Source organism: Rhipicephalus sanguineus, chromosome 11, assembly GCF_013339695.2.
Source record: "Rhipicephalus sanguineus isolate Rsan-2018 chromosome 11, BIME_Rsan_1.4, whole genome shotgun sequence".
Taxonomy (NCBI): domain Eukaryota; kingdom Metazoa; phylum Arthropoda; class Arachnida; order Ixodida; family Ixodidae; genus Rhipicephalus; species Rhipicephalus sanguineus.
Window position 1 is genome coordinate 18,373,684 of NC_051186.1, and position 21,898 is coordinate 18,395,581.

Consider the following 21,898-nt stretch of genomic DNA (forward strand, 5'->3'; position numbering starts at 1 on the left):
AAGACAGAAGACAGACAGACAGACAGACAGACAGACAGACAGACAGACAGACAGACAGACAGACAGACAGACAGGACAGAAGACAGACAGACAGAAGACAGACGACAGACAGACAGACAGACAGACAGACGCAGACAGGACAGACGGGCGATAGCGCCGCGGGCCGCTGTTGTAATCGAATTTGATGCTCAAATTTATTCAATAATAAGAAAAGTGGGCTTTGGCATAAGATACGTATTGAGTTCTCGTACACCCTAGAGCATTATTACACTTCTATCACCACACTTATCCATGCACGCAGTACAAACTGTATTACTGTTTGGAGAAATATTTACAATACAGTAACTGATGCTTTCGCACTTCAGCCTGCTGTCTACGAATTCCAGCGCATTCAAATAAACACTCTTCAGTAAGTGTTTCAGGTTTCTTTCTTCGACGCTTGGTCAAATCATGCATCCGTGCGAACATTGTTCATGGTAAAGTGTCTCACTGTTTGATTTTGTTGTCTGGCTGTCTCACACAAAATGTGCTCCTTTATTGGGTTGTTTCTGTTTCACTTAGTCCAGCATGTGCTCGCTGTCATCTTTCTACGGAGATTGCATCTGTCAATGGACGATGCCCCTTTGCAGAGTCGCGCTTTTTCATTTCTTAGGCGCGGGGAACGACGCCGAAGACCTTCTTGCACTTCTTCTCGCAGGCATCGAAGGTGTGGAAGTTGTTGGCGTTGCCACCGCATCCCCCGTAGACGAACTGCTCACACGTCTTGGTCAGAGTGTTGTAGAAGAAACGATGCATGTACGCGTCGCAGTGTCCAACGTCAACAGAGTAGGTGCACTCTTCAGGCGGCGTGACTGAGGAAGAATGTGATGAACGCATTAGTATCGTGTCGCGTTTGTAAAACAAAATAGCACACCATTTGAGTCACAAATGGACCGCGGTGGCCTAGGATTTACATGGAGACACTGGAGAGTGGTAAAAAAAAAATTACCACTCACTGATATATATGTACTCGTGTAATTGTCTCTGATGAGCCTCCTATTAGTTCCGTTTATTTCCTTTTCCGCTTACATGGCAGTGAAGTGCTCAACCCGGCGGTTGGAGTTGGATCCGCAACAGCGGCAGCCGTGCATCGGTTGGTGCCAAAGGTGATAGCATGACGGATAACACCATCAGAGAGGGGTAAACGCGACAACGTGATAACACTAGGCACAATAACACGATAGTGTTAGCCTGATAGCCAGATGTAGTTATCGCGATGAACGCGATGGGTATACTGGAGAGTGGTAAAAAAAAAAACTACCACTCACTGATATATATGTACTCGTGTAATTGTCTCTGATGAGCCTCCTATTAGTTCCGTTTATTACCTTTTCCGTTTATTTTCTGCTATTTTGTTATCCTGTTGGTATCATGAGGTAAGAAGGAAAGAATGTAAGACTCTGGGTATTTAGGTCAGTTAACGGTAAGCATTTCGAACACCGAATTTCAGCATTGGTATCAGGATATATGTGCCCACAAAGAAAGAAATGCGTAAGCTTACAGACAAGTAACTTAACAGCCGAAATAAATATTTTTTTCATTGTCTGCATGGCGATCGCTGTGCGGCACGGGACGGATAAGCACAGTTTCCGCGTATATGTATCAATAACTCTTGTGTACGTTTGCAATCAGTTCCACGTTATTATTATTTGTCTTATTCACTGCCCTCTGCTGTCCTATCAAGGAGAGGCTGTCACCTCGTCAAGCTACTTACTCACTGTAGTAGCTTTTTGTGACAGCTCCTATCTTTACTTTCTTCGAAAGATGAATAAACTTGATTGGATTTGAAGTGCGTACAAGGAACACAAGTTATTTTAGCAGCCTGGTGTCGTCTACCATCACGTCTGGCCTTCGCATCTAGATACTCTAGCTCAAAGAGCTCTCTTAACTAGTGTTCTTAACACAACGACGCCTCGTCTTCACGGTGGAGTACGGCACACACACCACATTCTCGAAGCACAGTATACTTGTACCTGTTTTCGAACTTATGAGCCCAGTTAGTAAACAAAGAACCATATAGGTAATGGCATGCATTGGTGCAGGCACGACTTGGTGCGGCAGTTTTCGGTTCGCGATAGCAATTATACCGACCATCCAAGAGAAACCTGTCCGTGGGAGTCGACGGGATGGCCCGCACAAAGCGCAAATACGGTAAGGTCATATTGCGCTGAAGGCGCGGTACGCTGCAGAATTGAGGCAAAATATGCCAAAGAGACTGCCACCTTCACAGAGGAGCACGTAAGCGTGTGTTGACAGGAGGGAGCGTGACGCGAGCACAAGCGCAGCGTATAATCAGCTGCAGTCTTAAGTGGGCGTCTTATTCTCCAGTCAAGCGTGGCCCGGATCGGCAAAGCCGTTGCTCTGCGCAGCGAGATTGGAAAAGGTGGGTCGCTGCTACTACTTGGAGAGCTTAAGGGAGCCAGGGCTGCCAGGTTTGGCTACATTTATAGGCCGGGGGCGGCTTCTCGGCTACCTTTTGGCCACTTTCTTGCTCCCTCGATTTGAACCAAATTATCAATACCTTGCGACGTCGCAGCCGCTCTGGCGCTTCAGTATGCGGTGTCAAAATATGGCGAACGAGGCGTCTTTTCAGCTCCCGAAATTGATTTTGGCGCTTGCATTACAGAAAGTAAACGACTTTTGGATACGTGCCTGAAACGCGGGGGAAAAATGCTGCATGAGGCCTCATTTTGCATTGCTGAACGCTACTTTAAACTGTATTTGAAAAAGAACAGGAGAATAGAAAGCGCTCCGTATCAAGGATGCTTTGCACTCATCGACATTGAAAATCGGATATCCGACGAACCGTCTGTTTCTTCTTAGAGTGAGGCACCGACTGCGACTCGGAAATAATAACTGCTCGAACTTAGTCATCACGCGAGAAACGATGGTGAAAGTAACTTCAATTTATGCTTCAATCCTAGCAACTGTGCTTATGAGCACACTCATGAGGTACTCGTTTTTATGGTTGCCGCAAGGCTGGTACTTCGCGCTTTTAAGAAAAGTCGCACAATATGCGTGAAAAGACCAGTTTTTGCAACTGCACAACTATCTTTGTCTTTCTGCACTAAATGATTGCTAAAGTGGACAATTAATGCTTTGGTCTCAGTAATCATGATTTTGAGGGGTTCTTGCTGTGCTCATTTTCGTTTCCACCAAAAGGCATTTATTCATTTAAATGAAGACGGCGCAGTTGCTTTCACACACCCGTGGCTACTTTTGGCTACTTTTACTGCCATTGGTTAAAGTTGGCTACTTTTTGGCTAGCTTTTTTTCCCACTTTCCCGGCTATTTTTTTTTCTTTTCTACCTGGTAACCTTGGAGGGAGCTGAGATGGCTGGTTCTTCACCGGCATTCCGTCGTGCCTGGGTGCCCATTGTTCAGTTCACGTTATGACAAATGAACGATAAGCAAAGCAGTGCGCTTGATCGATGATTTTTCCGTTGTTCAACACACCAGCGTAGTCAAAGGCACGCCTCGCGCATATCGATTGAAATATGCTCTCGTTTGCGTGTGCGCGCAGGTATCATAATTGTTAGTTTAATTTGTATCTTGATGTTAAGTGGAAACCGTTAGGCTATATTTAGGGGATTTTCATGGATTGTCATGGAGTTCGTTGTAACTAAATCAGCAGCTTCCCGTTGCACGGTACTTCATTTTAATTTAGTTTCAGTGTTTTGATTTTCTATAGTTACTAGCAATGTGCTGCATTATCTTATTCAGTGAAAATTATTCAGATCATTTACTATAACTTACTTAAGAAACGAAAATGTACATAAGTCATCTGAAACCTGGAAACTGACTTTTCGCTGCGAAAGACGCGCAAATGCACCAAGGAAGGCCAATGACATGTTCTAAGACCTGCTTCGAGAGGAAAGTTCGAGACAACTAAACAAAGCTTGCTACCTGCGTTCTTAGCAAAATGGGTACTTACAGGGCCAGAAAGGAACCTCGAAGGTACCAAAGATCTTCGAAGAATGCTGATCCAGGGATGCTGCGTGTGCGTCGTAAGAACAGCGTTAAGTAGTGACTATTGAAGTCGAGGCTTTGACGGAAACCCGTCTGGTCGGGAAGTAACATGATAGAATAAAAGCAGGACACCGACCATGAAATAAAATGCGGAATGACGTTTCGGCTCCCCTGACGGGAGCCGAAACGTCAGTAGTGACTATTCAATGAACTGCATAGTATAGACGTTAACTTCAATGGCAATACACTTTCCCGTCACGTGCCTCTCCGGCAAGGCGTATCTTATGGCATATGGCATTGAGCAGTAGGGCATATGACATATGACGTCACTACAACATGACGTCATTCCTTGGTATTTTGTTGAGTGCATGTAACATTAGGTTCGCCGTTTCTCGATTTGCTTTATGCACTCTCAGTCACACTGTTTTGCCAGCATCCCTATACGGCCATTGGACGTGCATTATGCCAGCGAATATGCCAAATTTAGACAGCATTATTCCAAGGCAGTCGATATTATACTTCAAGAAATAAAACAAGGTAATGTGTTGTTTAGTGCAAGTTTAATTAAGTAATCGTAATTAGCTTACATATAAAAATATTTATTCGGAAGCTAGCCACGTTCAATTTATTCATATGAAGGAAAGAATCTTACGCTCAAGTGCACGTGCGAGCTCTTTTCGTTGTGTTCATTTCGAGCAAAGAAAAATGATACACTTGACGTTGCTTATGGAACCCGGCACGTCGAACGACCCGCCTAACGTTGTGGTGACTTCACCAGTAATCGACTGCGGTTATATGCACCATACTCAGGTAAAGTGAACATACACTGACTGTGCAGGATATAAAATTCAACCCACGCGTGAAATACGGTGTTCCTCTTCGCCACGACTTAATAGAACTGCCAAAACATAAGTTGTGTACATATAAGTGGACTCTGCGCCTGAAAGGGGTGTACTAGCCAGGGCTGGGCAAAGATACTTTGAAATTGTATCGCGATACGATACAAGATACTCGGGCAAGAAGTATTTGAGATACAGATACAAGATACAAGCGCAATAATTGTATCCGATACGATACTTCCCAATTGTATCTTAAGATACTTCGATACATTTGCAAATTTACTATTACAGATCGATATAGTGAAGCAGCAAAGACCTATTTACAAAAGTGTTTACTGGAAAATTTCTTAATGGGACCAACTCTGTATAATTTCATTGAAATGCCTGTTTGTATCTCGAAAGTTCTATCCTCCTTGCTGAAAGTATACTCGTTTCATTCTGAAACAAATTATACAAATATACACTGCGCTGTCAGTGGTTTTTGTTCGACACTTTTGGAATTAATGGGTGTCGCTGCTCTACTGGCGATCAGCTAGCGGGTCGCCATCTATTTGGAAGAACACCATTACGAAGCCTCCGCACGATGTCGCGATTGCCGCTGTGCAGTCTTACCTTGTCCGTAAGCGTATTACCGTTTTCGCAATACCGCATCACCCTACCGTAGCAGAGCAGCAACGCTGGTAGCGATATTTCTTGTGTTGCATTGTTTGAAGACGATAACTACAGAGTCAGTGCTCAAAATTCATTCAGGACATAAAACTGCAATGGGTTTTCATATTCTACTTATCAGCTGGCGTAAAGCGTTCGTTAGCAACATATTCACTAACGTGCAATCTTGCACCATTTCTTCTCCGAGAGGAGTTGTACCACCCAGAGACGTCTCAGACATATAGTATACCGGCACAAAGCGTCGCAGGATATCGCTGCTATTCACACTATTGCCACTTCTAGGTCTGCTACCTGCTGATTTCTAAAAGCGAAAAAACAAGAAATACGGTGACCTAAACAAGGAAAATGAATATAAGCGAAAAAGCAGGGCGGTTCCGTATTAAACAATCAAATTGAATAAGTATACACGTTTCACGTAAGCAGAACTAACTATTTAAAAAAGAAGTGGTTAACCGCGACTGAATGAAACCGACGGCATATGGTCTACCGTCATGTGGCGCTCGTTGTAGTGTTTTTTAATAGCGTTGAATTGGTTAATTAACTAAGGGCAATTATACAACATTTTCAATAATCCCTTTAGGCCAAGTGCGCTTCGTCACGTAATAGAGCGCATTTGAAAACGACCGATAGAACTTTTTTGGCGACGTACATGCTGCGTGGCGAATGAAATCAAACCACGTCACTGCGCTCTGCACTACCGTACGGCAGCGCTCTGAAACGCTCTTCCACCGAAACAACCGGCGCGCGAACCGTCAGCCTATCGCTTCTCAGGGACGATGGCGTTTACTTGCCGTGTGCGGCAGTCAGAAATGCGGACGCACTGTGGAGCCGATGCTTAGCGGCCGCTCATTTTTCCGCGGTCCACTCGCCGGTCGTTGCGTTCGATGCACGTTTGAGGGCGCTGCAGTACGATAGCGCATGAAGGCAGTACGTGGTAGTATTTCTCCGGCTTTCTATAAACGCCGGAAAAAGTCACTACCTAGCATGTACAGTGGGGATGGAAAGAAATTTGAAGAGTGCTGCGCGCTGTTTTCCTCACGCTGCGAGATTGGTGACAATAAAAAGATGCTAGAATGGTGCTTGTTTGTATAATGCAAGACTCTATTGGCTTTTGTTATCATCCAGGGTACAATAGCTTGAAAAGATATGCGAAACAGTGGAGAATGTAGATGCCGCACTGTTTTCGTTTCTTTACATCCGCCCTGTACGTTTCCACAAAAAGTTTGATCGGTCGTTTTGGAATGCCCTCTACAAAGTAACGAAACGCACTTGGCCCTAAAGTGAATATTATACATGTTGCATAATTAATCTTAGCGAATTAACAAATTAAGCTATATATAAAAATACGACATGGTTCACGACATCACGATAAACAATGTCGTTGGTTTTATTCAGTTGAGGTTAACCATTTCTTTGTAAATATTTGGTTCTAGTTACGTGAAGAACCCTGTATAAACACGATAAAGGCGGCACCCCTAAAAATTATGACAATAGAGCATGATGAATCGTCAACTTAAATCTTAAGGTGAGACAAGAGAAGACTCATTGCCTATAGAAAATAGCATGAAACGGCTCGTGGGGACGCTCATGAGAAAAACGGAGTACTTTCATTTATTATAATGCAAACTCAATTTCGCTATTTTACTATATCGTAAGCAGAAGTTTGTTACGGTGTCATCTAAGCACGCTCAAATTATTCTACTTTTCTCCTCATCATCGCCTTTACAAAACAGTAAACTCACATGGAATTTATATATGGGAATAGTAGCAATGACGCAGGTAGTTAAAAAATAAAAATAAAGCAGAGAACGAATTTAGGAACAGGTTACAAAAGACATATTACAGTAAACAGGCGGGCAAAAACTATACAGTAGCCCAGGTAATGCAAACGGAGGACAGCAAAGAGAGCACTGTGCTAACGGTCCAATTATCATTAAAAGAATTTCTTGGATAATTCAGCAGGAAGCACAAAGAAAGAGTGCGCCAAAATATCTTCTGTTTCGTAAATGCTCGTCTCGTTCTACTGTATCCAGCATCGGCAACAGAGGTGCGACGGTTGTTATTACCTCATTTCTATATAAATGAATCTCGTCGTATGTAAGTGAAGCTTACATTCACGAGATATCGCTAATCGCTGATGTGTGAAAGCAGCGAGACGCAAATCAACCCCATTCTTGCATTCCTGAGACTGCAAACGAAGCACAACGTGAGAAAAACTTCGATAACGACACTATCGATAACAATAATGACACATCATAATTTGAGCGGAAGGCGCCGCACGCAATGGAGTACGCAACACAGTACCGTGGTTACGAACAAATGTCATAACACTGACACAACTACAAAGAAAGGAAACATCGAGAAAACAAAAGGCCGGATGCGCGTAGACTTTCGCGCGCTAGTTTTTGTCGAGATGGCTCGAGTGCCATCACGTGACACTGCTCCACCAATGGAGACGCGTAGACCTAATAGCGTGTGCTCGCTGAAGCACTCTGGCGGAAAAAAATAAAAGAATGTCACTGTCGCCTAGTTTTATTCTGGTGGCTTAGTGGTAGCAGTATCAGCTTGAGAAGCGGAGTTCAGCCACGTTTATTGTTTCGCTTGGGGGTGTTTCTATAGAGGTATCTTGTACCTTAAGATACACGATACATTATTGAATCTATCGGAATTACAGATACTCGTTTTGCGGGACGTATCGCGATACAAATACAAGATACTCAAAGAGTATCTAAGATAGTATCTAAGATACATGTATCATCGATACTGCCCAGCACTGGTACTAGCATATCAAGGATCATAGACTACGAGTGCTAGCGCGTTAAACGCCGTCATCGAGACATCTCAGAACGAATTCGAAAGACGAATTACGGTGACGGAGAACACAATGGCCATATTTAAAGAATGCAGGAATATTAATATCAAGTTTATTAAACATAGGACCTTGCAGCCACGCGCGCACATATACGGCTCAGAGCTGCGAACCGCGAACGGATAACAGCGTAACTAGGGGGTATTTATCAGCATGCCAATAATACTGTAGTCGCGGAATAACCGCATGATGTCTCACGCCCTTGGAATTGTTCGTTCTTTATGGAAAAGATCCAAAGCAAGCTATTACAGTATGTTTCCGTGTGCCTACTTCATGTCGGCATTTCCTTGCCTTACAAGCGTGGTGTACAGAAGAGGTTGAAGGAATGTTCACTAAGAGCTGTGTGTGCCGCTGACATCCGCCATCACCTGCTTCGCAGAAAGCTACCAATCCACTTAAAATTACTCACCCCAGCATGTGTTCTGGCAATCCTCGAGGGTCAGGAAGTTATTTCCGTTGCCCCGGCACCCTCCGTAGATGAACTGATCACAAGTCTTGGTCACATTGTTGTAGTAATAGCGGGGGAAATAGCCGGCACAGGGACCGGGGTATTTGGTCTGGTTGCACACAGGGTTCAGTCCAACTGCGTTAGGCCAACCTATTACGCTCATAGAAAACTGAGCTAGTCGGTATGGATACAGAGTAAAGGCTGTCCTGCGCATATCTTGTCCTTCGTGTGTATGTGAATAACGGACGGTTTTCGATATGATTTTACACGCATGCCCGAGAGTGTGGCAAGGCAGAGGTCTTGCTCGCGTGGCTGGCTGGTTTTCACTTTGCAGAGCACTGGGCACGCGAAACAACGACATTTCTCGCAGAAATTGAAAATAACTATGCAAGCCGCTGTAACACAAAGGCAAACAATGAAATATCTCGGAGCGAAATAATATTTTCTGCATTTTAACGTCCAATAAACGTAGTGCTAGAATGTCAGTCTGAAAAACTGTTGTTTAAGAAAGAGCGACAGATTTCTGCTACAATAAAGGATATATACGTTGGTGATTGAAACTAGAGCTTAACGCGCATTTCATGCTTTTGCGTTATCGCGAAGGCCCATTCATTCGCGCTGAGAAATACGGTAGTGCAGCGAAAGCAGAATTATGATGCGTTGGTTTCCCTGTGTTACTCATGTTTATTCGGACAGCGATCACCGACGGACTACATATAAGGACATTAGGGTCCCGAGGACGCGGATTGGACTCCCGGGCGCGGCGACTGCATTTGCGTGGGGGCGAAAAGCAAGAACACCCCTGTACTTAGGTCTAGGTGCAAGCTAAGGAACCCCAGGTGTTCCAAATTAATCAGAGGTTCACCATACGGCTTGCCTCATTATTATATCGTAGTTAGGCACGCAAAAGCTTCGCAGTTAAAGTAGGGCGCTCTATGTCATACATGACGAATTATATAGGGAAGAGAATGGGCTATAAAGACATTTCCTCGCCAGTGCCTGCTAGCGTCATTAGTTGGCTCACTTCATGCGCAATTTCAGTTTACGTTCACCTCACTTTCAATGCATTATTGCCACGATACTATTTTATCTTCGTACGTTATACAAAAGTGAAATGAAACAAAGTGCGATTTACGTACCGACTTCCCTGGATAGGATCGGGTTGGCACGAATGACGTCTTGCAGAGCAACTGCAACAACACAAAAGCCAGGTCTTCAGGGAGAGCATTCGTTTGCAACGAACTTGGATCTCGGTTTACGCATGCGTGCACGCGTACATAAACTGAGGTTAAAGTTGGTCGCAAGCAGAAACGCTTTTATGAAGCAACCACTGGATCGGTTTGAATAAACCTTGTTCGCATTTCACCGAGGTAAAATTTATTGATTTCAAGAAGCGAACTCTCGTTTATGGACACAATGTTTTATAAGACCACTAGGTACGCGACTAGCATATATAAGTAACAAAAGATGGAGTGTAGCCGAATATTTAGTAATGTTAAATTCTATGTTTTCAATTGGGAAACGAAATGAACTGCTTACTGTATATTTACTAACTTGAGACTGTTACTTCTAAACAATATTCTTTTCTATTTAAGGGCGCCGCCATATTGGACATTTACCCGAATGCTTTGTCAATTTAATGTCAGAACATGATAGAAAAAATGCGTCGAAGTGCCGAATGCATTTGTACTGATCTTTCCATCTTCTGTGAGTCCAATGTGGTGCCGCTCATTCAGCTCTCGCAGACAGTAAAGGGCTATGTTGATGGGCCAATACGGCAGAACGTAAATGCATCCGTGGGGTAGTGTACAAGGTATATGTAAACTGGTAGCGTAACTTCCGTAGAAGCCCACGTGTCAAGCCGGTGGCTAGTTGTTGCAACAGTCGCCATCTATGTGAGGAGGGGACAAACAAAATTAAAAAAAAGAAAAATATGACGTCACAACCGGAAGCGGAAATGACGTCACGTTTTAACGCGATGGGCGCGAAATTATGAAATTTTTTGACAGGGCGCCGCTTCTTACTTTTTTTATAGCTGCATGTTCTTTTTTTTATCACTATGACGGCTCCATAATGGAAGCCTGCAAGATAACGGGAAGACGAAAAAGACAGATTTGATAAATAAGGTGTATTTATTGGCGAAATATTGCAGTTGAACAGGATATTACCCCAAAATATATAACACAGAAATCAGAAGTAGCATAACAATTCAACGTGCACACTGTGATGGTGTAATGTGGGCCCAGGATCCGAAATAATTCAACCGGCAGTCAGGTGATTCTGTACACACAACACAGACTTTAACACAACCGATAACTCTGACGATTCACACGCAACACACTACAACATTCCTTATTTATATCCTAAACGTCCTACGCGCCTCGCACACAAACTGTCCTACTCGCCGTTATGAACTGTTGTCGCTGCGGCGAGGTCGGTCGTCACCGGTACTCCTTGGGCAGTCAACAGTCACTCTGCCTTGAGCGTGGCGAGGTGGTAGTGGTGGTGATGATGGCACTGCAGGCCGGTAGATCACCAGGCCACTGCAGCGCAGGTTAGCTGCCCGTCGCCAACATGAGCCGCGGCCACCTCGTGACACCACTCGGGCCCCAGGACCTCAGGCCAGGAACAGACTAGGCTGCCGGTCTCTGTGTCAGCACCGGGCACAGAGCGGGAATCAGGCTCACCAGGTCCACATGGCTGCCGGACGCCTGGTTAAGCGATGTCGCGACCCGAAACCGCCGACCAGCGGCTGCCGTTCCAACCGTGTCGCGCTCCAACTCCTCGAGCAACACGGCGCTCGCGCTTCCTTTTCGTCGTCGTCCCCTCCAAGGCGTACCGCAGAGCAGAACTGTCGTTCCCTCTTCGCCCCGTCACGGGCCACACAATCCACATCATCACACTCACAAACCTTGCATACGTGTTGCTCTTGCATCCGTAGACAGCGCAGCGTTTCTTCGCGTAGCGTGGCGGACTCATCGTCCCGAAGGGCGACAGCACGCCGGCCGTGCGCTGGCAAAACACAGTCACTGAAACGGTTCCCGATGGCTACGATGGGCTATATTACCTTCTGCCAAGTACCACGACTACAAAACAACGGTTATGCGAGGAAATATCTACGGACGACAGGCACAAACCTACTGCGCAAAAACGAGCGACGCCATTTGCATCTCAAAATGCGCAAAACCGTTGGCCCATGTTACCAGACTGCCTGCATGTGCCCGCTGTTTCTGAAAATAAACGAAAAAAATTGGCCACTCAACCACATACCCAAGACTAAAGTTTGATTAAAGTAATCTACTAATTTAATTCGTGACAAATAAATTTAAAACTAATGAAAATAAACGCTTAATTAATTTTTTGTTTTCATTATTTGTCCCCCCCTCACCTAGTAGCGCTTTAATCGTCACGCGGGTGTTGATGTTTGTCGCAATAGGTTTCCGACCACTTTTCGTTCCGACTTTCGCGACCTATTTAGATTGACCTTGTAGTGTATACGTAACACACATGGGAATTGGCGCTTTCATTCCTGAAAACGAAGTTCCACCACTATCCTGTGTTTAGATATGAGTTCTGGAGATAAATAAATTTCCCCACAAAAACATCTATACAGAGCGAACAGCCATTTTCAGTTGTACTGCTGTGAAGCACGTAATTAGACGAGAAAGCAGTCAATCTACTCGAACTAATGCGCAGTAACACATGTCGGCATGGTAATGACGTAGTCCTCAGAAACATAGTGCCCAAAACATGCAAACTGCCCAGGACGCAGCATATGCTAATGAAGTTATACTTTCGATAAACATGGTAACGTTCCGGAAAATTTGGGGAGGGGCGAAGCATGTAGGAAAGGATGTTTCAGCTCCACTAACGTGAAACCTGTAGAAGGCCGAAGCATGCAGTGTGCGCCCCTGTTTCCTGCAGCAATGTCACTGGGCCATGAGAGACAGAAAAAAGATTAGACACAGAGACGCGTAGTCCACTTTTAGTTAACGTGCGTGCTGCGAATCTTTGTTGTTCAACGACACACAAGATAGATCTCCCGCAGGTACTACATTGCTGGTCAAGATCCAGTGACTATACGCAGTGGCCGGTGAACGGTTGTGCAGCGCGAGTAGTCGGTCTTTTTCAGTCAAGAAACGCGCTCGCAGACGCTGCCTGCGTCGGCGTTGTCTCTCGCGGGCGAGAATGCGTTCTCGTTGCTTGCGAGCTGGTAGTTTAGCGTTCAGCGCAGAAAGAGCGTTTCCACGGTCAACGCGCGCCGTTCGCTCTCTATTGCCACACGGCGAGCGCTGGGGCTGTGGTGCCCTCTCTTGCGCTCAAGCAAATGGACCGTCACGACAGCAGACGACGATGCACGCCGCGACGGCACAAGACGACGACGATGATGGATGCCGACACACCGATACCCTAAGGTGCTTCGCCCCTAAAAGAGTGCGAGTGGGGATCTGCTCCTGTGTGGTCGCCTCATACAGGTGATGTTTGGGCAGTGGCAATACGGTGGTTAATATTTCTTCAGCGCCTATAGTATTAACGTCGACGCCACTTCGGTAGTGCGAGAATGTCGTAAAGCGTAACTTCGTTTCATACAGGTACGGATTTTGTAGATGGTGGTTGTTTGGAGAGTGTTGCCGAGTGTGTTCAATCTACAACTTAGACAAGAATGTGCGTGCAACCGATATGTTACCCTGTAGAAAACTTAGGATGCTGGCTGCGTGCAAGTGGGAAAAGTATTTAACCTCCAGCCCGTGCGTACAACGGCAGTTGTCATGTCATACTGCACACACATAGCTTCTGTTTCCCTTGCGATGCAGCGAAACACACCAAGGAGTTCAAGCTCAGAAATTGAGATTACCTTCACAGTCCACAGTGGCCAACTGTTCCGTTGATATACATTTCTGAGTGAAGCATCGCTGCTACTGTTGCTGCACCTACTTCCTTATCTTTATTGTTTAATTCTGATTGCGGTTTGTAAGGAACAGCGAACCACATGGTCATGAACAAATAAAACGTGAAGAGGAAATTACAAATTAGGACCATTTTCGCGAGTGCTAACTTTAGAGCACTACCGCGGACCGCTAATTATCCGGTTGCCAAAGGTGGTCTTGGTTTCAACAACAACAAAAAAGCCTGCAAGCCTAAGTAATGCTGATATTACGTGTAGTGGCGAGAATAATGACAAATAAACGCATTTCATGTAAGCCCACCTTGTTCGTTTTTATTCACCTACGGCACTCCATGCATTAAAATTCCTGCTTTTTTTTCTGTTGTACCCCGCTCCTGGCCAAAGCCGCAAAAGAAGGACGTGCCACGTGATAAGTGCTCGAATAGGCAAGCAGAACAACTCGGTTCCAGAGAAGTTAAGGCAGCTTTTGATAATAAGATCAAGATTTCGGTAGTGTTTATCTCAGTGCTTGTGCTTATATAAAATCCCATTAAATGGCTATGACAAGTCGCCCATTCCGATTCGTTATGTGCAATGTTTTAGCTTAAAATTCCATTAGTGTAACTTGAACTGAGTCAGACACTCAGCAATGCATTTTGGTTTCTTGAAAAAATTATGTTCTCTTGCAGTAATGGAGCTCAATAATGAAATTTGTGCTCGCTGTCGATTGCGATACACATCTGTTCGGTTTTACCAACATTCCATCTTTGTGTTAACAGTATTCCAAGAAAAAAGCGTTCTCCACTTGCGGTGTTTCATGATGTGCTTCTTCCAGGACTGGTCTTCGACGGTGGAATTGCCTGCAGGGAAATAGACCATCCTTTCGGATTAAGTGTATTGGTTGTTTGACGCCTAAGTACAAAGGGGGAAACATAGTTCACCAGCGGAGATTCGAATACACGCAGATGCTGTTCGGGATCCTGATATTCGCCTATTCCTCTCTTTAAATTAATGTTTTTTGGGTTTCGAAAGTGCCACATTTGATGACGCTTGCAGATGGTTTGATGCGGGGTTCTATCTGCTCCAGGTAAACTGCAGTTAACGTTAACATAGGCAGCAGCTAATGAGCAGTAACTACAGGGATTTCTCTTCAATCACAGCTCAACGAGAAAACAATTATCGGTGGCTGAGTGATTGAAATTCATTGCACACCACACATCACTTAGGCCTGGGCAATTCTGGAAGCTTTACATTATGTATGTACAGCAGCACGTGTATTATCGATTCATTACAGCAAACAGGTGAACGGAGTACGCGGAAGACACTGTAGTCGGCGAAATTTCACAAATAACAAGCTTTTGCACATGACACCACCGGACGTCTGAAGGCCTTACTTGCGGTTAGTCGTACACTTAGCTAGGTATCACCGCTACGGCTAGATAATTCTCAGTCAAAAATTTTCAGTAGCCTTTGGACTTGTCCACTATTCCATCTAAGATATCTTGGTGAGGCTGTGTAGAACTCACGGTAGGACAGAATCCTACACTACACAAATAGTTTCTTAAATGAAACCTCAATACATAGCATATCACTGCAAGTAGAATCACGGTATTAGAGCTTCAGCTGAGGATTTACGATTCGCTCTGCTCCGGAATGGCGTTTCCTAACAACACACACAAGGCAAGCAGGGACAACATAACCTGCTCATGCGCACAGTACCTCTGACGAAAAAAGGGACTGTAGAGTTATTTTTGTCCCGCTACAGAAATGACTGACAGAAGCGCATTGGTGAAAGAGACCCACCAGTGATCCTACAATGCTTTGCCGCTAAACTAACTGCACTTCCTATGGCCTTCCAGGCGATGTGGTTCAGAAACATGCGCCATCGCCGTGGCTGTTTGCAGTCTCATGTGACTGAAGAACAGTATAAGCTATTTATATATTCTGCATGTAGCATTCATTCGCGTCAACATCCGCGATTACTATGTATCTGTCGAAGAACTGATAACTTAACTTCTCATTGCTTTCAGATGCGCTAATTGATGTTCCATAAGATAAAAGCGCGCAAAGGACGCGATAAATTCAGGTACCTTTATGATAATCTGAAGTTCGTTTAGTTGCTCATGAGGTATGATAGGTGTCCCACAAAAGAAGATGTTAATTTTCTTAAGGTGTAAATATGTCTTCAGCATGCTTCTCCTCCGTGGCCGACATATCTCTAGCTGCACTCAATTAAATAAGTAATTCCTTAGGCACCAACTTCGTTTTGGCATACCACTGTTTCGAGCTACACCTTTAAAACGCATGCACGTTTTTATATTTCCGTTAAGGAGGAGACGTCGTGAGAAAGCTCCTACTATGGGAGTCGCCACCTGCTGCAGCTGGCATCTCCCAATATGAAGTTCGAGCTGTTATTCTGAAGGTACTGCATAACCTATTTTCATGTACGTGATACTGGTTAAATGATAAATTGAGAACACTCACCGGCACACCTAGTCTCGCACTGCTTAAGCGTTTCGAAGTTGTTGGCGTTGCCCTTGCATCCTCCGTAGACGAACTTCTCGCAAGTGTCCGTCGTCGTGTTGTAGTAGTAGCGGGGCACGTGAGCACGGCACGGACCAACCTTTTTCGGCAGCTCACAGACCGGGTCGAGGGTCACTGCGAAATTTGGGCAGCAGAACCCTTGAGGGCAGTATTTCTTTCATACTGTTTTTTATTTATATGACGAGACCGCGAAGCTCTTAAAGCTGGAGGTAAAACGTATGACAGGAAAGAACTGTAATCATAAACGGGTGTGTGCCAGAGAAATTGGGTAAATCATCCACTCACCACTCGTCCACTAAAAGTGAAGACGGCAACAGTAAGTACAAGAAATCGCCGCAAAGCGATGGCGGCGAGCCGAAGACCCCGAGTACGTACAACGAGAGGATACTAGGGAACAGGAAAGACGACGGCGGCTGCGAGAACACCTCGAAGCGATGGAACACCTACGCCAACGACGACGTGCCCGTAGATGTATGATAGGTGCGAACGCGCGGTTTCCGCGCGAGTTTCTGTCTCTGGAGTTTGGACATACGTGCTGTGTCTGTGACTGTCTGTGGCTTAACTCCGACCTCCCTGCGCTGAGACTCAACCTACAAACAACCTAACATCACCTAGCTAAAGCCTAGGAGCAACCTAGAGGGAACCTAGAAGCATACATACTAAGCATAAGTACTTACCAACTTGCCCAACACAGAAACAACCTAACACCACCTAGCTAAAGCTTTGCAACAACCTAGACGCAACCAGATTACACTTCAGAATTGTCCAGTTTCGCTGTTTCGAGCCTTAAGCGACACAGTGCATGCTTCGCCGTTTTTCATTTGATGCGTTTTCGCGAAGGAAGGTTTCTAGAAACTTGTCAGGTATACATCTCGTACATGCGCTGGATCGTAATACTCCCCTCGTATACCCATGAATGCAGAGGCAAGAGCTTTCCAAATAATGGCATCTCTAACAACTGGTGCGCGAACATAATGGACGCTTCAATACCCGATTTTCGTTTTTGAAAACTTTTTGTTGTTTAGTTGTAGCTGGCACAAGCAGAATTTCGTACAGACGTCAAACCTTGATTTACGAATAAAGCCTTCGTTGATATCCGGCGCACGGCAGTTTATCATTAGGTATAACCTAGCTTATTCTTAGAAATTCCGGCTAAAACACGCAGAGAGTTTGGACCCCGTGCAGCTAAGTTATTCATAGTCTTCCAATACGGCAACTGGTAGAGAAATCGTGTTGGGATGTTAACGGCCTGTTATCGATTAGGATTCCGTAGCCGAAAGCGGTGGAGCTAGAAGCATTTGCATGAATTCTTGCGTGAGCGACAGTGAGATGCAGTTAAAATGGTACTTTACGGAGACGGCTTGCAAACCTAATATATTAAAGAAAACCCGCGTGACCCCACGCTACACAGGCCTTCAAATATCGTTTTTTGTTACATTTTTGCTACATTTAAGGCGTTATTAGTTATTGCACCTACCCAGTTTGGTGACGAGCCTGGACCTGAGGAGCTCTTCGGTGAGAGAAACGTCTGAAATCAGAAGCAAAAAGTGGTGAAGTTACTATAACAACAGCCTATGTGAAAAATACATATATACACGGGAAATAAGTATAACAACCAGAAGATGTATTCGCTTCTTTTTTTCCCGAAGCGTTTATACCTCTGTAGAAAAGGTATGCTATTGAGACGTCACTACAGACTGAATGCAAAGGAGATGTAAGAATTCAAATATGCCATTCATCTAATTAGTCGGTAATTCATCTAAATAGTCGGTAACACATTTTTGTTAAAATCTACAGCGCTCAAAAAGACGGTGCGCAACGGAAGAAGCACAAAAAAAAAAACTTGGACAGCGCTTGAGCTTCGCCTTGAAGAGTAGAGCGCGATAATGTAATCCGGCCCCGTGCGCATCGCCTTCACAACTGCTAGCCTGCCTTCCGTTCTCAGTGCATGCCTCAGCTGTGCCTCAAGGAAACGAACGTCTGTGCGCGTTGCATTGACGCTTTCAAAGTATCCCAGAATTCCTACTGCAAGTGCAGTTGTTAAGTGCCCACTACACCATAACTATTCCTTTTGCCAATCATGGAAGTGCCCACCACGCGTCCGTAAAGCAATACGCGAACCTATGCCGCTGCTCACTTTTGTTATTGCTTTTGCCGCCTGAGCGCTTTCTAATGGGCGGGCCTTTAAACCTATCACTCGTTGTGCAATCCATATGTCTTGACGCCCGGCGCGGTTCTACGCCTCTGGAACGCCACACTACACGCGTTAAGGAGACCCGTCGCATAACACGACATTCGTGTAGCGTTTCCTTCGGAAGCAGTTCCATGCAATGGTGTGGCTCTGTCGTAGAACTCCTGCTTGCCGCTAAAAAGGCCTGGGTTCAGTTGCCACTTGAAGCAAAGATTCTTATTATTTATTTATTTATTGGCATTTACCTCGAATTATGGCTGACGTACAACGCTTTCGCTCACAACGAACGATTCTGACGCCCATAGGCGTGCGCACTGGGGCGGGTGGGGGCAGGGGGGCGCCCCCCCCCCTATTCCCCTAAGAGCGGGGCGCAAAGTCTGCCCCACACATGACATATTAGGGAGGGGGGCGCTGTGACTTGGCGGGGGGGGGGGGCGTAACGTCAGCGTCATTCATTGACATAATTGGGAGGGGGGCCGCTGCAACGAACCTTCGCCCCCCCCCCCCCTGAAGGGGAACCCTGCGCACGCCGATGTTGACGCCGACACCGAAGTTCCTGCGAAACGAGCTCTTTAACGCTGTTGCATTAGAACAGTGCTGTGCCACGGGCGCTGGATGAAAATTTTCCATCCAGCGGCCGTAGCTGTGCTGTGTTTTAAGCCCAACAGATATATATATATATACATATATATATATATATATATATATATATATATATATATATATATATATATATATATATATATACATACACGCCGAAAAATGCCAGCGCTTTCATCATTTAACGCATTCAGGTTGAGACGCATAAAATCGTGTGAGCACTCAGCTTCCTGGATCGGAAAGTGAGCTATCTGTCTTTCTCATACGTGGTCAATTTCGTCTCGCATTACACACACACAAAAAAAGAAAGATTTCTTAAACTTATTCGTTTTTTCACACCTGGCTATGCCAAGAGTTGCCCTTTAGCGAATTACTTAGCTGTGTATGTTCTCCCTAAATCCCGCCTCGTCTGCACTTTTGGCAATCAAAGGTTGCGGAGATTCGGCGTAATTTCTTTTTTCGCCCGTCTGTACTTACTTCCGCACTTGCTCTCGCACTCGTGGAGTGTTTTGAAGTTGTTGGCGTTGCCCCCGCATCCTCCGTAAGTGATCTCCTCGCAGGTCTTGGTCGCACTCTTGTAGTAGTAGCGGGGGAATAAGCCGGAGCAAGGGCCCTTGTCCATCGGCAAGGAGCACACTGGGTCCTCGAGCGCTGAGAGTGTAAGGGAAAGACGGAAAGCGTCGACAAAGACGACATCGAGCGAGCGAGTTGGGATAGAACGGGAAGACGGATCGTTGTGCTGAACACGTAACGATCACGAAAAGTTAGGAGGACGCGTGGGTTTCGCCTCAAGAGCAGAACGCAATAGGGGAATCGGGCCCCGTTTGCAACGCCTTCTCAATCGTTAGCCTAGCTTCCTTTCTTTATGGAAACCTCAACGGTGCCGCATGGAAAGGAATGTCTGCGCGAGTAACATTAGCCATTTAACCCATATATGTCCAGTGTCCTACACATAGGACGCTTCTTTGATGCACTCTAACATCCCCATTTCTTTAGCTGATGACTAGCGCCACCTACAACACATCAAGTTGGCCTCATTCTCAACGTGTGTAAGCCTAGGCATTGCTTGCTTTTCATGCTGTCACGTGCCGACTGGTTTCTCCGGGCAAACGAGTGCCTTTTGTGAAAGACGTCATGGAGATGAATAAGTGCAATGTCGGTGTGCACGTGAAATGTTTCAAGGCTTACCACACCCGCACATAGCACCCCTAATGCCCAGTGTCCTCTATCTATAGGACGGCTTGAAAAACAGTGTTGCGTTTATCTGGCAGTAAATAAAAAACATGTGGTTTCTTTTGAGGGTAGAACTACACTTTTTTGAACAAAAAATATTTATTTGGCCATTTTTTCTGAGTTTGGGCATGTATGAGTTAAGAACATCCTATACTGCCTGCTGCAAGTACATTTGCGAAGTGCCCACTAGGCCATAATTATTCCTTTTGGAAATCATCGAAGTGCCCTCTACGCGTCCGTAAAGCAATACGTGAACCTATGCAGCTGCTCACATTGTTGACGCTTTTGCTGCTGATGATGACTAAATATGTCTGAGCGCTTTGTAATTGGTGGGCCTTTAAACCACTCATTCGTTGTGCAATCCACATGTCTCGATGCCCGGCGCGGTTCTACGCTTTTGCCACGCAACATTACACCCGTTAAGGAGACCCCTCGCGCAACATGACATTCGTGCAAGGTTTCTTTCGGAAGCAGTTCCATGCAATAGCGTAGCTGTATGGTAGAACACCTGCTTGCCGCGAAAAAGACCTGGGTTCAGCTTCCACTCGAAGCGAAGATTCTTCTTCTTATTTATTTATTTATTTATTTATTTATTTATTTATTTATTTATTTATTTATTTATTTATTTATTTGCATTTACGTCGAATTAGGGCTGACGCACAACGATGATCTTTCGCTCGCAACCAACGACGCCGACGCCGGCAACGAAGTTTCTGAGAAATGAGCTCTTTAACGCCGTCGCGTTAGAACAGTGCTGTGCTCTGTTTTAAGGACAACAGAAATATACATACACGCCGAAAAATACCAGCGCTTTCATCATTTAAAGCATTCAGGTTGAGACGCACAAAATAGTGTTAGCACTTTATAGCTTCCTGGATCGGAGAGTGAGCTCTTTGTCTTTCTCGTATGTGACCAATTTCGTCTCGCATTACACATAAAGAAAAAGAAAGATATCGTCCCCCCCCCCCCCCCTGCCTATGCCAAGAGTTGCCCTTTAGCGAATTGCTAACATGTGTATGTTCACCCTAAATCCCGCCTCGTCTGCACTTCTGGTGATCAAAGGGTGCGCAGATTCGACGTTACTTCTTTTTTCACTCTTCTGTACTTACTTCCGCACTTGCTCTCGCACTCGTGGAGCGTTTTGAAGTTGTTGGCGTTGCCCCCGCATCCTCCGTAAGCGAACTCCTCGCAGGTCTTGGTCGCACTCTTGTAGTAGTAGCGGGGGAACAAGCCGGAGCAAGGGCCCTTGTCCATCGGCAAGGAGCACACTCGGTCCTCGAGCGCTGAGAGCATAAGGTAAAGAAGGAAAGCGTTGACAAAAACGACATCGAGCGAGTGAGTCGGGAAAGAACGGGAAGACGGATCGTTGTGCTGAACACGTAACGATCGCGAACAGTTAGGAGGACGCTTGAGCTTCGCCTTCAAGAGTAGAACTCGATAATGTAGTCCGGTCCCGTGCGCATCGCCTTCACAACTGTTAGCCCGTCTTCCGTTCTCGGTGTATGCTTAAACTGTGCCGCAAGGAAACGAACGTCTGTGCGCGTAGCATTGACGCTTTCAAAGCATCCTAAAATTCCCACTACAAGTGCAGTTGTTAAGTGCCCACTACGCC

General features: G+C 45.4%; 1 protein-coding gene across 1 annotated transcript; it reads right to left on the reverse strand.

Annotated features, from left to right (window-relative positions):
- Window positions 1-648: 648 nt before the first annotated feature.
- LOC119374898 (actinia tenebrosa protease inhibitors) lies at window positions 649-21,579 on the reverse strand. Its single transcript, XM_049411073.1, has 8 exons — window positions 21,396-21,579; window positions 19,531-19,704; window positions 16,203-16,376; window positions 14,528-14,578; window positions 9,973-10,023; window positions 8,795-8,968; window positions 3,974-4,033; window positions 649-851 (listed from the first exon to the last, which is right to left on the reverse strand). The coding sequence occupies exons 1-8, from the start codon at window positions 21,577-21,579 to the stop codon at window positions 649-651; spliced, it is 1,071 nt and encodes a 356-aa protein (XP_049267030.1).
- Between the last annotated feature and the right edge of the window lie 319 nt (window positions 21,580-21,898).